This window comes from Chanodichthys erythropterus, chromosome 7, assembly GCF_024489055.1.
Source record: "Chanodichthys erythropterus isolate Z2021 chromosome 7, ASM2448905v1, whole genome shotgun sequence".
Classification (NCBI taxonomy): Eukaryota; Metazoa; Chordata; class Actinopteri; order Cypriniformes; family Xenocyprididae; genus Chanodichthys; species Chanodichthys erythropterus.
In genome coordinates, this window is record NC_090227.1 from 40,010,554 (window position 1) to 40,028,586 (window position 18,033).

General features: G+C 37.0%; 1 protein-coding gene across 3 annotated transcripts in view; it reads right to left on the reverse strand.

Moving 5' to 3' along the window:
* tspan18b (tetraspanin 18b) overlaps nucleotides 1-18,033 on the reverse strand; it is a 59,065-nt gene that overhangs the window by 7,023 nt on the left and 34,009 nt on the right. For all 3 annotated transcript variants that reach the window (XM_067389426.1, XM_067389428.1, XM_067389427.1), the window contains exon 3: nucleotides 4,326-4,421. In XM_067389426.1, the coding sequence (XP_067245527.1) occupies nucleotides 4,326-4,421 (96 nt within the window). The remainder of the gene's footprint in view (nucleotides 1-4,325; nucleotides 4,422-18,033) is intronic.

Here is an 18,033-nt window from a genome sequence, read left to right on the forward strand (position 1 = left end):
CAATGGCTACTACTAATGGCTACTAATGTCAACTATTCGATTACCAACATTCTTCAAAATATCTTCAGAAAAAAGAAACTCATGCAGGTTTGGAACAACTTGAGGTTGAGTAAATGATGACAGAATTAAATTTTTTGGGTGAACTATCCCTTTAAAGGCCAATACACACGCTGCAGTGACAGATGGCGACCAATGCAGACAATCACCAGATTACAGTATGTCATGTCACGACCCGCCAAATGCCAACTCAACATGTTCATGCGCCGACCAACAGCAACAGATGCCGACAGCGCAGCGGTAACACAGTCGGCACAAAATCAAACTTGATTCTATTTACTTTGTGCATTTTATTAGTAGACTGGGTAAACCCAGCCTGATCTGCCGGTGATTTGATTTCGCCCGGCAACTCAGTCTGGAAACCCGTACATTAATTTCTACTGCTTCTGTTACACTTTTGCGAGAACCAATCACAGACTGGCTTATCCACCTTGCTCGCTATTGGCGGGTATAACACAATGACGATAGAGAAGCGACGGCAACCACGACCGTCAATCTGATTCCCTTTAACCTCTCGATGATGCTGAATGACTTCTTTAGTTTAGCAAACAAATCGCTCGGGTGGGTGTAAATACCACTCACTTTCAGGTTTTTTTTTTTGCACAACCTGCAATGCTACAAACTAATACAAACTAAACCTGTCTGGAGTTTTTGCGTCGCTCTGCAAAGTACGTCACCCGGATCGTTGATCTGATTGGTTTAAGGACTATCCAATTGCGTGAATAATGCTCGTTGACCACGCCTCTTGTGCAGTAGAAAATACATAGCAGACTCTCCAGTGTTCAATGTTCAATTTTAAATTGAGCTTGGTCTGGTGATAGCCAGACAACTTTATTAGTCTTTTGGTGAACAATTCATCCATGCAAGCTGAGATTCACAAAAACATTTTTTGTCTTTGTAATCTTTTAAATCTGAAAATGTAGTTCCTCTCTAAAATGGCCTTCCTTCATCAGTTTTGAATAGAACATCCTCTTCAACTGTCAGTTTGCTGCGAGCTTTTGACAGCGAACAGAACGGAACGCCCACTTTTCTAGATCCAATCAATTCCCAGCGGGAAAAAACAAGCCACGCCCTCTATTTTTCTCATTCAAAATTCTGTTTCATATGGAAAATACACCACAATACTGAAGTAAACTTGGTCGCAACTTCCAGTTCACAATGACTTTAATGTTTCATAAGGAAAAAAAAAATCATAAAAGCCCTTTTGCTTTCTTGTTATTATCATATTCATGTTCCATACTTTTTACATGATACCTATACATGATACACAATACTTTGGTATGTGTCCAGAAAAACATGTTTTGCCTTTGGTATTTGTTTTTTAGTGAATGCTTAAAACAGCTTAAAAAAAAAAGGAAAACAAAACAAAATACACTCTTATATTCAAGACACATTTTCTGAAAGCAATGTCCAATAATATCCACTTTATGTCCTCATATCAAAAAACATACTTTTTTTTTTTTTAAACTGGAAAACAAATAATGATGATTGCTGATTCTTTTGCAGTGCAGGATTAATGATCCTGATAAACATGAAAAATTATTGTGCACCACAAATTGCTGAGTTGTTCGCACATTACTTGGTAAAGTGAACACAAAGGTTAACGTGCCACGAGCAGAGAGAATACTAATGGGCTCTACTGCTGAAAATAAATCATTTTTGAGTAAACGGCTACTGAAAGTGAACGCTTCCAGGGAGGAGGGGGAAGGTGAACGGATAGAGGAGCACAAGGAGTTTTAACAGGCGGGTCAAAGACAGCCGAGTGGGGGCTGGGAAATGCTGCTGTTTCTTTTGCAGCTTCCCACAATCCTCTACCTGTCAAAGTGATACCCTTCCACCATCCCATTGCTCACAAACACACACACACACACACACACACACAGATGAAGGCAGACACCAGACTGGTGATTAAGCAGCATGTGTGTGTGTGTGTGGGTTTGTATGGTGGGTTTTAAGATAAGAGCCTCACACAAAAACATGCTCCTCAGTCTCTCTCTCCTGTGAGCCAAACCTGGAATTCTTTTCATGGATGGCATTAGCAATGAGTCTGTCAAGCGGAGTCCTGTCACAGCAGCTATTTCTGTCATAAACAGATTCAATAAACAGCTTGACAGTATCACTAAATAGATGTTTTAATAGTTTTTATGGTTGAATAAATATGAGCAGCTGTTTTTAGCTCATTAAATGGATTTCAGAGAATTATATTAGCATTTATTTTAAAAAAAAAAAACGGAAAAAAAAACAAAACAAGCTACTTTATTGTTGGCATTGAACATGTGTACATCACATTATTCTCGCTGTTAGGAGGTAATTAATTCAGTCAAACGAAATGAGTTCAAATCTTTCTCTGTCTGTGTCAATCCCACAGTGGGCATTTTTGTCGTCAACCTAGATAGATGATCAAAGAAGCACTTTCTGTCTCTTCCCCTTTCTCTCTCTGTCTCTTCCCCTATTTTGTTTTTAAATGTTTAAACAAGTAGTTGTTCTGCTATAAATCTGTGAATCATAACAGTGTGCAAGGTGAATGTATAACGGATATGATATTTCAAGCCACAAGCTGAATTTTCAGCATCATTACTCCAGTCTTCAGTGTCACATGGTCCTTCAGAAATCATTCTAATATGCTGATTTGCTGCTCTTGAAAACAGCTGTGCTACTGAATTTTTTGTGGAAACTGTGATACAATTTTTTCTGGAATCTTTGATAGATAGAATGTTTTTTATTTAAAATAGACATTTTGTGACATAAAAATCTATTTAATGCATCCTTTTTGAATAAAAGAATGTCTTTAAAAATAAAATTGACCCCAAACTTTTGAAAGGTCAGAGCTCGAACATAAAAAACAATAGTCAGTCTTAATAGTCTGACTTTTTAAGCTTAAACTACACTCTAAAAAAATAATGTTTCAGCAAAATAAATTAATGCAACAGTTTGCAACAACAACTTACAGTGCAACTCAAGTTGGGTTGAAAATGGACAAACCCAGTGGTTGGGTTAAATGTTTGCTGGGCAGTTTTATTTAACTCAACTATTGTTTAATAATTACTATATGGCTGGCTTAAAATGAACCCAAGATAGGTTGGAAATTAAAAATCAGACACATAATTACTAGATGCAACAATAATAATCAAAAGGTGAACATTTATTAATAACCAATTTAATAAAATGTTTATTGTTTAATTATTATTCATTAAACATTAATAAACATTAATTTATTAAACATATTAATAAATGTTAGTTTCAAACATACTTTGGGTTCATTTTAACCAAGATATACAGTCATTTTTAAACAATAGTAGAGTTAAATAAAACGACCCAAACCTGGGTTTGTCCATTTTCAGCCCAACTTGTGTTGTTTTTAACCCAGCATTTTTTAGAGTGTACATTCAACCAACAAGCTGCACTGAGTTAGAGGAACTTAATAATTTGTAGCATAAACACAAATTTTTAAGTTAATTACTCAAACAAATTGTAGTTGTAGCCCTGGAACCAATTAATCTTACAAATCAACACATGCTAACATAACTCATTTAACGTGTATATTTAATGGACAAGTAAGATATTATTTATCACTGGCATTAGCGCAATCATTGCTTATAGAGTCAATAGTGTTTACCTTCATGTACTCTTCAGCACAATGGTAACCACAAAAACTTCAACATTACAGAAACTGTTTTAATTGTATTAAACACTAACAGGTCTTTCCCTCCACTTAAAAAACACATAAAATAACATTTAATTTCAACATTTATTCTCCAGTCCTATGTAAAGCATGCTGGGAACTAGAAATCCACTGCCTAATTTACAAAATTATCAAGACAATTTCATTATGTTACTACAACTTAATATTGTCTGTAATTTAAACTCAAATTTCTGCGTTAATTGCCTTTTAAAAAAATTAAGTTGATGTAATGATCAACTTAACATAACTCAACAAAATAATGTTTACAACTTAAAACATACAATTAAAACAATAAATTAGAATTTTTAACTTGCAACCATGCATTTATTTAAGTTGTGTTAACATGTCCCCTGAATTACTTTTTAGAGTGTAATTGGCCATCTTGGTAACACTCACAAGCACTTACTTGTCTAGGAAATATGCATTCTAGAGAAAACAAACATCAAAAAGGTGACAGGCTGTTTAACTTGAGTTCCATTCTTTTCTCACATTCATTTTTCTATGAGTAGTCTGTCTCTTTCCCTTTATGCTTCTCTGGTAGATCAAATGAGAAGTGTATGTCAAAGGCGGGCAGATAAATACTCACAAAGATAAGGAAGTTGAAGACAAACATGAGGTACTTGATGCAGCTGAGGCAGTCTCCTTCCATGCTCGTCCCCCGCGCTGAAGCCTCCCCGAGCCCCTTGGAAGAAAAACAAACATAGCGTCATCTCTGAACTTAATCAGAAACATTCACAATCGAGCCTTTCATCCACATATTGACACTCGGCACACAAACATTCGTACGAAAGCGCTCTCTTAAAACTTAAAAGGTTCACAGTTTTTATTGCACTGAAAGAAGAAATATTAGCATCAAAAGGGGCTTTTCAACAAAATCCTGTTTTTAAAGTGCATTCAAACTAAATAAATTCAAGGTTCCCATGTGCATACTAAAATGGCCATACTTTTTTTTTTAAAGGCACAGCCTCCCTTTTAGTGTAATTAATGATGAGAGGCTCTTGTGTTTCAGCAGACCATCCCGCTACCTGAAAAAGCACTCTCTAGGATGAAGGCCTATTATGGCGCCACTTTCCTTAAATGAAACGGGGCCTTTTTCATTAGTTCTAGGAGAGTGCTAACAGCCAGCACTAGCAGAAATACCCTACCATTACTCAGACAGCACAGAGAGGGTGCATTACATGAGGGTGTCATCCTTAAATATATGTTTGAGCACAACCTTATCTCGATGTGCAGTGCTAATAACACAAGTCTTACTGCAAACAACAATACATGATGGATCACAAGTATTATTAACAGATATAGTAATCATAGCAGTGAGAAATCTGTGGAGGAGAAAGGCTGGGAAAAATCACTTGTGCGTTGACTTGGAGCCAGAAATAGAATGTGGCTTGATGACAAGTACACTAACCATGACCTTTCTTTTTATTTTGTTTTTTCCCCTTCTTTCATGTTTTCTTTGTATTTTCCTATCTTGTCAGATGCAATCCTGTTATTTTTTGGCGGAAAGTTTTAAAAGACTTTTTTTGGCTCACCCTGTGTTGTTTTTTGGCTCACACAGTATCACCCAAAGTGGTTTCCGAGTGCTTTACAGATGGGTCTATGTCTGCCAAAAATGGTCATCTAGAGCAGGTGATTAGATTCAAATTGGTGATTAGAGGGGAATCTGAGAAAAATTGAGAAATGTACATTTTTACAAATATACAGCTATGGAAAAAATTAAGAGACCACTTAACATTGAGTTCTGAACTTGGAGTGGTCTCTTAATTTTTTCCATAGCTGTATATACATGCACTACTTGTCAGGTTTATGTTTGGTTTAGTTGTCTTTTTGTTTCTGTGTTTCTGTTTCTTCATTGCACCATAGTTTCTTTGTTTACTTATGAGGTACTATGGTTACCTATGATTTACACCTGTGTCTTGTTTAATTGTTTGTGTTTGTATATATAGCCCAGTGTTTTTAGTTGTCTTTTGTCGGTTATTGTCTTAGTGTGACTATACAACTAATTTGTTCCCTCGATTTGCTAAATCATGCACACTATTTACTTTTTCGTTCCCTTGATTCGCTAAATCGTGTGCACGATTTACTATTTAATTCCCTTGATTCACTAAATCATGCACACAATTTACTAATTCATTCCCTTGATTTGCTAAACCATGTGCGCGATTTACTATTTAGTTCCCTTGTTTTGCTAAATTGTGCACACAATTTACTAATTCGTTCCCTCGATTTGCTAAACGCTGAGCACAATTTACTAATTTGTTGCCTTGATTTGCTAAATTGTGCACAAAAATGTATTAAATCGTGAGCACATTGTGTGCGCAATGTACTATTTCGTTGCCTCGATTTGCTAAATCGTGCGCACAATTTACTAATTCGTTCCCTCGATTTGCTAAATTGTGCACGTGATTTACTAATTTGTTCCCTTGATTTGTTAAATCGTGCGCACAATTTACTAATTCGTTCCCTCGATTTGCTAAATTGTGCGTGCAATTTACTAATTCATTGCCTCGATTTGCTAAATTGTGCACGTGATTTACTAATTTGTTCCCTTGATTTGTTAAATCGTGCGCACAATTTACTATTTCATTCCCTTGATTTGCTAAATTGTGTGCGCAATTTACTAATTCGTTCCCTCGATTTGCTAAATTGTGCACGTGATTTACTAATTTGTTCCCTTGATTTGTTATATCGTGCGCACAATTACTAATTCGTTCCCTCGATTTGCTAAATCGTGCGTGCAATTTACTAATTCGTTCCCTCGATTTGCTAAATTGTGCACGTGATTTACTAATTTGTTCCTTCGATTTGTTAAATCGTGCGCACAATTTACTAATTCGTTCCCTCGATTTGCTAAATTGTGCACGTGATTTACTAATTTGTTCCCTTGATTTGTTAAATCGTGCGCACAATTTACTAATTCGTTCCCTCGATTTGCTAAATCGTGCGTGCAATTTACTAATTCGTTCCCTCGATTTGATAAATTGTGCACGTGATTTACTAATTTGTTCCTTCGATTTGTTAAATCGTGCGCACAATTTACTAATTCGTTCCCTCGATTTGCTAAATTGTGCACGTGATTTACTAATTTGTTCCTTCGATTTGTTAAACTGTGCGCACAATTTACTAATTCGATCCCTCGATTTGTTAAACCGTGTGCACGATTTACTACTTTGTTGCCTTGATTTGCTAAATTGTGTGCGCAATTTACTATTTCATTCCCTTGATTTGCTAAATTGTGCACATGATTTACTAATTTGTTCCCTCGATTTGTTAAACTGTGCGCACAATTTACTAATTCGATCCCTCGATTTGTTAAATCTTCTGCATGATTTATTATTTCGTTCCCGATTTGCTAAATCGTGCGCATGATTTACTAATTCGTTCCCTACATACAGTTAAAATAGGTCTTCAAACATTAAAAAATACATAGTTTTTATTGTATTTTGGGGTCCTTAGCATCAAATATAAAAAAAAAAAAAAAACTGATCTAGAGATTGTTTAATGGTTAATTAATTAATAATGATTTTTGTCTTGCAATCCTTCACTGGCCAAATAAATACACAGAGCTGCAGCCTGTGTTTAATGGTTTCTTTCAATTAAACTGAGGGCCCTAGTATCAAACGTGTCAGAAATGTGCTTATAGCACCCTCAGGGCAATTAATGTTTTAATTACCCTCATTCTTAATAAAGGCCAAACCAGGGTTTTAATTAGGGTTTGCATAGATTAAAGCTTTCATTAGTAACATCTGATGACCCCTCTTGCATAATTTGATATGTTCTTTGCAGGTCGGCACAGCCATTAGCAGCTGGACGTGGGAGCGTGGGCCGAGAACGGCATAAAAGCTTTAAAAATGTGGGTCTGCAAAATTTGGATCCACATCTAAGAAGCCGTTTTTCTGGTTATGTGTAAAAACGTGCTTGCTGAGTGTGAGAGACCAACACACTCCCAGTTGGAGCGCACTGGTGTAAAGCATCTTGGATCCCAGTATAAATCAAACTGCCTGCGGATCGGGGCTGACTCTGGAGAAAGTGCAGAATAAACAGGGAATTTTCCCAAGACTCCCACAGCACTGCAGTCATCATCAATCAAACATACATAGCTACATATAACAGGAAGGTCTGCAGTGAAACTACATGCTTGTTGCAGCACATTTATGTCCAAAGAGCTTCAGTGGTGATACACACAAAACCAACAACATGATCAAGACTGATTTGAGTTCAGCTCATTATCCCAAAGCCTGGGGTCTCTGATTATGAGACCAAAAGCACAGTGTGGCTGTTTAGGTTCCAAGACTCATCTTTGTAGTCTCTCTCACACAGGGAACACAGAAACACATCTATCAAATGTGCAGAAATATCTAAAGCAAAGCAAAAGTGCACAAGACCAGATCAACAGCATGTGTGTATATGAAAAGAGACAGTTTCTTGTTCTCTCATAGACATTAGTTGACACGTACACAGTCAACATCCACAGAAAGACAGTTTCACATGACAGTAAGCCCATACAACACTCTTCATGTGATACACTGACTGCTATACAACCGCTAACATTACAAAATCTTCTATTTTAGTTTTACTGACCTACAATCTAGAGCAAAAATAATTCCTGTTAATAACATTTCACAATTGCATAATGACTTTTTCAGACTGCGAAAAACCGCAGACATACCAGCTCAAATTAACAGCAAAAAATGTGGATAAGAAGCTAACATTTGGATGGGAAATTTTCCATAAATGTGTTTCAGATTCACAACCTTAATAATGATGCCTTCACTGCAGGGTTTCTATCCAGGAAATGTGGTAGTTACAGTAATGATTCACAAATAGAGGTCAGTTGTGAGGCGCTCATTAGTGCAATTGTTTTCCATCTGTGCAAACTTTGCATTTCTGCAATACAGAGATTTAATGCTTATGCAAATCAGTTTATATGCATTAAGAACATTTCATTCTGTGCAAACTTTGCATTTCTGCAATACAGAGATTGAATACTTATGCAAACCAGTTGTTCTATTCCTGCTAAGAATATTTTCTAAAATAAAACAGTGGTGCATTACAATACTTTCAAGGTTTAATATTTAAATATACACTGCCTGGCCAATAAAAAAAGTTGCTGTTTGCAATTAAATAGGCAAATTCTTAAGAGTCTATGATTGGATCATTATTGCAGTGATTATTATGTTTCTAGCATGTTATATGTTTGGCACCAGTTCTTCTAACCCTAATTGATGGAGTGTTTAGATTTTCATTTCTCAAATAACCATATATGAAGACACATCATGGCTCAAATTGTGAAAGAATGGCTGGGAGGGAACATGAAGAATCATTTTCACACATGAACTGGCAACTCTGAGTCCAGACCTTGAATTCACTGAAAGTCTTTGGGATGTGCTGGAGGAGACTTTACAGAGTGCTTGACTCTTGCATTGTCAATACAAGATCTTGACCAAAAATTTGATGCACCTAATTTTTGGTCCAAAATATGGCCATGAATTCTACATGGTTGTTTAAGAAATGAAAAGCTAACAATCTGACAACAACTGCCTCATTTATTTTGTTTCTAACCGCTCGAATTATGACAAAAACACAATTTTTCAGGCTGGATCGAGCATGAGCAGTCCAAAGTGTGCATCACTATAGGAAGCACACTTCTAACTGTTTCTATAGGAACCAGAGCTTCTAACGGCCGCTGCAGTGACGCAATTGGCTCTTCTTTAGAAGGCAAGACTTATTCCGTCATATTGCATGTTGCACTTTCTCCCATTCACAATAATATAAGTGCACCATCTTTCTATACTATATAAAGTCTGCAGGTATGGGCCAGTAATCCTAGCAATGGTCTAGAAACTAGAGACCTTGCATCATTGCTGAGAGTTCTGCAAAGGTAATTACCACTCACATATCCTTCAGAAAAAAAAGAAAAAAAAATCACTTATTCTCTTTTAGGTGTTCTTTTTAAAAACCATACTTTTTCAAACAACTTGATTAATCCACTGTCTGCTTTAGTCATACTTACCCTGCTAACTGGGACAAGATCATTAGCTCAAGGACAAGGACACTGTGTGCTGGTCAGCCTTCCCCCATCAGCCATGAGCTTGCATACATAAAGAGCAATACAGCATAAAACACAGGATTCACAAGAACACTGAACTTCTTCACCCTGAATGAATAAGATGACTCCTAATTGTTCTATTCAATGCACAGCTTGAACAGCTAGTCACAAATACACTATGTCTATGTGAGTGTGTGTGTACATCAATAGTGCACCATTTGAGGGAATTTAGCAAATCTAATTTTCCACATAGGCATTTTTATAATACATGCAGAACTGGAAAACATGCTAGCTGGGACTGAATGCAGTGCCGGGGAAGGGGTATGACAGCATGGTCAACCCAGCAGGCATATATAGTACCTTAATGAACCTCCAATTAGGGCAGAATAAGTCACATGCTTCGCAGCTTTGAAGTCTGCAAAAGCCAATATGTTTATGAAGAGAGCAGTTACCTCACATATATAAGGGGACATAGTAATGACTAACTGCCATATTCAGCTATATAATTAATAAAAACTGTAGTTTATAATGAGCCTAAAGCTTTTAGTGGGTCATCAGTGATCATTCGGATAGGACAAGTGATAATAACCAATGGATTTCTTGTCCTTTGAAGGAGAATTTTAAAGTTGAATTGGGCACAAAATGCCTGCAGTGCCAAAGCTCATTCACCAGACCAGCTGACTCATAAACAATGACCTGATTTAGATTTAGAGAGAGCCTCCAGTAAAACAGAAATATGACTTTTTGATGAGATTCAGAAAAACAGCACAACCGCCAGTGTAATGTTACTTTTATACAAAGAAATTAAATAAAAATAAGTGGTTAATATTGTGTAAGTTAAAGTTTAAGCACAATATTGCCATGTACTTGGTTTTTGCTCAGCCAACGCAAATCCAAACAGAGCACCTCCAAGCAACACACAGTTCCTGAATGAATTGGCTGAATGAATGATTCAATGACTCACTCATAAAGAGTGAGTGGCTGCTTCTAAAATCGCATACTCAATAAGTAGGTCATTTGAGTTGTTTCACTGTCATGTTTCACTGTTTTCACTGTCATTCACTGTCGTTCTACCATGGCCACATGGGACAGTAAACTGTCCATTTGATGCACACTTCAGAATCTCGCCAAAAGTAGTTGGTTATCCGCGTACCTACAGTTTTATGAATACTGTGATTTTGGACATACTACTCTTTTCACATAAGCCCTAATGTTTTTCACCCACTACATAGAAGGAAAGTATGCAATTTGAATGCAGCCTGTCACCCAGCCTGTTTCTGAACTACTCAGCTTTTTTTTTTAACTAATTATTCAATGAATGAACTAGGGGTGTTGCGATATACTGGTATTGATGATAATTGTGATATTTAAAATGAATAGTACACATATGATAATACAACAAGTAAATAATCCAGCGCCAATATCTGGCACTATTGAACCTTAAAGGGTTAGTTCACCCAAAAATGAAATTTCTGTCTTTAATTACTCATCCTCATGTGGTTCCACACCCGCAAGACCTTCGTTCATCTTTGTAACATAAATTATAAGATATTTTTGATGAAATCCGAGAGGTTTTTATCTTCCATAGAAAGCAATGAAATTACCTCATTCAAGGTTCAGAGAAGTAGTCAAGACATTTTAATAGTCAACGTGACTACAGTGGTTCAACCTTAATGTTATGAAGCGACAAGACAAAAACAAAACAAAAATAACTACAAACATGATTCCAAAAAAGTTGGGACACTGTACAAATTGTGAATAAAAAGGAATGCAATAATTCACAAATCTCAAACTTTATTCACAATATACAGATAACATATGAAATGTTGAAAGTGAGACATTTTGAAATGTCATGCCAAATACTGGCTCATTTTGGATTTCATGAGAGCTACACATCCCAAAAACGTTGGGACAGGTAGCAATAAGAGGCTTGAAAAGTTAAATGTACATATAAGGAACAGCTGGAGGACCAATTTGCAACTTATTAGGTCAATTGGCGACATGATTGGGTATAAAAAGAGCGTCTCAGAGTGGCAGTGTCTCTCAGAAGTCAAGATGGGCAGAGGATCACCAATTCCCCCAATGCTGCAGCGAAAAATAGTGGAGCAATATCAGAAAGGAGTTTCCCAGAGAAAAATTGCAAAGAGTTTGAAGTTATCATCATCTACAGTGCATAATATCATCCAAAGATTCAGAGAATCTGGAACAATCTCTGTGCGTAAGGGTCAAGGCCGGAAAACCATACTGGATGCCCGTGATCTTCGGGCCCTTAGACGGCACTGGATCACATACAGGAATGCTACTGTAATGGAAATCACAACATGGGCTCAGGAATACTAAGGGACACAATCCACCGTGCCATTCGCCGTTGTCGGCTAAAACTCTATAGGTTAAAAAAGAAGCCATTTCTAAACATCTCTGGGCCAAGGCTCATTTAAAAATGGACTGTGGCAAAGTGGAAAACTGTTCTGTGGTCAGACGAATCAAAATTTGAAGTTCTTTTTGGAAAACTGGGACGCCATGTCATCCGGACTAAAGAGGACAAGGACAACCCAAGTTGTTATCAGCGCTCAGTTCAGAAGCCTGCATCTCTGATGGTATGGGGTTGCATGAGTGCGTGTGGCATGGGCAGCTTACACATCTGGAAAGGCACCATCAATGCTGAAAGGTATATCCAAGTTCTAGAACAACATATGCTCCCATCCAGACGTCGTCTCTTTCAGGGAAGACCTTGCATTTTCCAACATGACAATGCCAGACCACATACTGCATTAATTACAACATCATGGCTGCGTAGAAGAAGGATCCGGGTACTGAAATGGCCAGCCTGCAGTCCAGACCTTTCACCCATAGAAAACATTTGGTGCATCATAAAGAGGAAGATGCGACAAAGAAGACTTAAGACAGTTGAGCAACTAGAAGCCTGTATTATACAAGAATGGGACAACATTCCTATTCCTAAACTTGAGCAACTTGTCTCCTCAGTTATAAGACTGTTATAAAAAGAAGAGGGGATGCCACACAGTGGTAAACATGGCCTTGTCCCAACTTTTTTGAGATGTGTTGATGCCATGAAATTTAAAATCAACTTATTTTTCCCTTAAAATTATACATTTTCTCAGTTTAAACATTTGATATGTAATCTATGTTGTATTCTGAATAAAATATTGAAATTTGAAACTTCCACATCATTGCATTCTGTTTTTATTCACAATTTGTACAGTGTCTCAACTTTTTTGGAATCGGATTTGTACTTTATTAAACAATTTTTCCTCTTCCCTTTCAGTCTAAATAAAGTCATTATTTTTGCGCACAAAAAGTATTCTCGTCGCTTCATAAAATTAAGGTTGAACCACTGTAGTCGCATGGACTATTTTAAATATGTCTTTAATACCTTTCAAGACACTCTACCTCTCTTTGTTTCATTTATACTTGACACTGGAGGGTGCCCTTATGCAGAAAGTCCACAAGTGAGACTCATAGGAGTAATAAAACGTATGACATTCCAGGAAATCGCTAATATGGGTGAAGACATCCAGCTATTGCTGTAGTAGCTGAATAAAATGCAGATATATTTTGACTGATTAAATATGAAGAGAATTAACACACCATTGTGACAGTATATGGTTTATCTGTGTTCACCTATACTAAATGCAATGTGCAGAAAGAGTCAATGAACAATTCCCACCAATATAGCTACAGACTGGTAGTCTTGTCTGGAACGCACAAACACTAACAAGTGTGAAAAGTCCCTGTGCTGTTAGACTGATTCATGACTGTTTTATAACAATAATTATTATTCCAGTGAACTACATTTACAGTTATACTGGTTATTGAACATCTCATGTGAGATTTTGTGTAATAAGCTTTCTGAAATGTTCTGTAGTGAGAAATGGAGTTCATTACAGAGATCATTGTTAAGAAGCAGGTGCAGGTTTCAGATGAATAAAGCCACTTCATCTTTGTCAGCAGGTCAGTGAATGCTGCATTCAATGAGGAGAGAAACCCTGTGGACTTGGGAAATGGTCAGTGCCGACCAAGTGAAGAAAATGAAATAGGAAATCTATAGAAAATTGCCAACCAGCAACTTCCTCTATGAATTATGAAGGCCCAGCAATTCAATATTATGAATTTACTACTCAAATGCTGAATGAGGTCGATACAAAATGTAACTTCACATACATACTAAATGAGAAAAATTCTTTGTTGTTAAATATAAAAACATGGATTTAATGCTTCTGTAATCCATAGTTGTTAATCCCAGATGGAAGAAGATCATTATCTCAGCAAGATCGATAAGACATTGATCTGTTGAAGTCCTTGTCCTTTGTCTTCAGAGCCTCTTTCTGTCTTTCAACAGTGTGGATTCCTCATCCCACAGTGAGTGTGATCACATCAACACTAGTTCATTAGTACAGTAGGTACTTCCCATGGCACTGGACTTTCCCTTTTTATTAAATTAAACAAGTCACTTGTACCGTGAAATTGGTTATTTAGCTAACACTTTCTTACGATTTCTTATTAAATGTGCCAAGTTGTGTACTTTTAAAATGTTTATTTTTTGTTCTAACACGTGTTACCCTTTAAGTATAACGTCATATTTTTGGTCTTGAAAGGGAAGTTGCTTAGTAAATCAAAAACATCCCACAGTGCATAAAAATTTGACATAAGCTCAACAATGAATGTCCAAAAGTGAATGAATTTCCTTTTAGGGAATGTTCCCAGGAACTTTAAACCTCAGAATCTCAAATAAAATGGAAGACATAATTTTCCTCAACTAAAATCACATTACAATGGATCTCTGTCTTCATCAACCGGCTAAAGAAACAGCATGTTTACTGGCACATGGAATAGAGAACATTTCACTGACTGCCAAGTTTGGTGACATGAACAAAAGCAATTGTTGGTGCCGAAAAAAGTTGATTTTAACAACATGCAAATGAGCAGCAATGTGTGGGAATGCAGACAGTGATTTGCCACATTACACCACAACCAATTATAAACGGTTGCCAGCAACCAGCAGTACAGACTTGGCGACTTCCAGCTATTTAATCGCTGTTAGTGTGAAAGGGTACCCATGATTTAGTGTAGGTCAGTTTGTTTCCTACAAACATTGACGGTCGAGCTGACCTGACCTAGAGAGTAAGGTTGGTATTAGTGCTGAAGTGTTATGTGAAGGGAGAAACACATATGGACAGTTTGACCACAAACACAGTGTTTGGAATGTCAACACAAAATAATCAAAAGTCCACAAGATTTCCTAGAGGGCAAATATCTTCTCCCCTCCTTCTCACCTCTTTTCAAACATCACACAAACTCAAGAACGTAAAGTTCAAACAGTCCACTCCCCCACACGTGAGCTCTAATGTTCATATCTTACATCTTGGCTGATTTTGGAAGCAGGGAATATGTGTATTTTTGCCACAAAGCTAAAGAGAAATAAGTGCTCCAAATATGTTCTAAGAACATTATTTAAATGTTCCCATTAAATTATAAAAAAGTAATTTGTGAATGTTCGCTGAAATGTTCAAAACATCCATTTTTTTTAATAATGTTAAAAATGTGTTTTCTTGGTTGTTAAAATGGACCTAAAATGCCCCTTTTACAAGATGTAATATAAGTTTCTGGTGTCCCCAGAGTCTGTGAAGTTTCAGCTCAAAATACCCCACAGATCATTTATTATAGCTTGTCAAATTTGCCCCATTTTGGTGTGAGCAAAACACACATTTTTGTGTGTGTCCCTTTAAATACAAATGAGCTGCTGCTCCCACCCCCTTTCCAGAGCTTTAACAGCTCACCAACAACAAAGCTGGAGAATCTCACGCAGCCAAAATGAGGATTGTCAGTAACGGTGTTCAGCCTTACATTGTTCAAACCGGAGTCGACACTGATGGAGAGACTCAGGAAGAAGTTACAACTTTTAGACGTTTCTGAATGGTTAGTGGATACATTTATGTAGTTGCTGTGGAGTTGATTCAACTCATCGACTAGCGTGTGCCGTCATGTTCATCTTTTTTGCAAATGCAATGTTGAATTGACCCTCGTTTGTGAAGCAGTCCGGCGTAAAATGTTGTTGCATGTTCCCGGGGGCAGGGTTTATGTAAATGTTAAGGTTTGTGATGTCACCAACCCGGGAAGAAGTTTTCTGTAGTCCTTAAAAAGCGAGTTCTGTAAAAGTAAATATCTCTCTTTGCATTGAATTTGAGCGTCGTAACTTTGCAGATGTTGTTTATGCTCAAACAGCAACATTACACACTAACTAAAGTTAAAAAAAGTGAAATCATAATCAACCACCCCTTTAATGGAATATTCCATTTTATCATTTTGCAAACATTTTTACTTTGTAATGTTCTCTAAACATTCTAAAACAAGCAATAACATTTAAAATGTTAGATGTACGTCCAACTAAAACATTTTAGAAAAAAAAAAAAAGTTCCATGAACAATGAATAATGTTTTTGTGCTAATGTTTTGAAAACAGATCATTTTTCAATGAACATTCAATTAACGTTACTGGAAGAGTGTTTGTTCGTAACTTTGAAAGAACCTTAACTGAAAGTTCTGAGAAAATTACCTGTTAGCTGGGACATAAATCTGAATAAATATGACTTCAAACAAGGAGGCATTTCAACACAGTTTTATGATAGATTCCCCAGTCTAGGTTAAAATGGTGGGGGTTGGGATAGGTGGACAGCCCTTTGTTTCTAGACGGGTGTCTGGTGTACCCACTTAACACCAGTTCCTGTCAGAGCAAACACGGAAAGCAGCAGCCTTCTGCAGATGGAGCACAGCTTGGACTAGCATTTGTCTAATGAGTGATCACTCACAGGCCTGTCAAACATGCCATCTGGAGGAAGACCTCTGGTCTGCCGTGAAATATGGAGTTTGTTGACGCTCCGTGTTGAATCAGTCCCTTAGTGCATATGTTTGGTGATGACAGCCATAAACATAATTGCAGACAGAAGATGACAGTGATATAGTTATTAGAAAATACAGGGGAATTTAGTCTTGGTATGCATTACGGTTTGGAGTATGGTAATGTACAATTACTTTATTAGGAGGAAGCATTCCTTTAAGAAGCATTACATTTTTTGAAGCATTTGTGCCACAGTAAACATATTAACTCAAATCATGTGCTTCTCCAGTGACAAAGAGCTCACAGAAAAGACTGTTCATTTCTCTATCAGACTTACTGTATCATGAAAGATGTCCTTAATAGGAAAAAGCTCCCAGAATCTCCAGAGTACACTCATTACACACCAAAAAGGGTAAAAATGTCTTGTTCGGTTCTTAATCCACTGACCTCATCTAAGCAATGTGGGAGAAGACGGGGCAAGATATTCCCTCCACATTTAAAGGGGTCCTTGATTATGAATTCACTTTTTTTACTTTAGTTAGTGTGTAATGTTGCTGTTTGATCATAAACAACACCTGCAAAGTTACAATGCTCAAAACTCAAAGGGAGATATTTTCTTTTACAACAGAAATCTGTAAAAATTATTTTACAAGAAATCGCTTTTTAAGGTCTACAACAAGCGGCTGGTAGGGATTCTTCCTGGGTTGGTGACATCACAAACCCCAAAATTTACATAAACCCCGCCCCCGAGAACACGCAACAAAGGGGGTGAGGCCATGTTGGTGTCTGACTTTGATTTGAACAATGTAAGGCTGAACACCGTTACTGACAATCCTCATTTTGGCTGCGTGAGATTCTCCAGCTTTGTTGTTGTTGAGCTGTTAAAGCTCCGCCCTCTTCTGGAAAGGGGGCCGGGAGCAACAGCTGATTTGCATTTAAAGGGTCATGGGCGTGTTTTTGCTCACACCCAAAAAGGGGCAAATTTGACAAGCTATAATAAATGATCCGTGGGGTATTCTGAGCTGAAACTTCACAGACACATTCTGGGGACACCAGAGACTTATATTACATCTTGTAAAAGTGGCATTATAGGTCCCCTTTAAATATATAAACACTTATAACAGGCTAACCATAGTGAATCAGGGTAAGACAAAAACATGTTTTGGAAGAAGGATTGATAATGTATTGACTCATTATTAAAATTTTGTTAATTTCATACAAAAAAAAATTACATAGTGTACCTTTAAGAAAATGTCTTCTACAACTTCCCATTGCTTTTCACCTGATACATATGTCAGAGAATCATAAATGAACTGGAAATTAACAGAATTAAATGTGTTTTGAGCTCCTTCAGTATAATGTATAAAGGGAACAAGTCCCACATGATTAA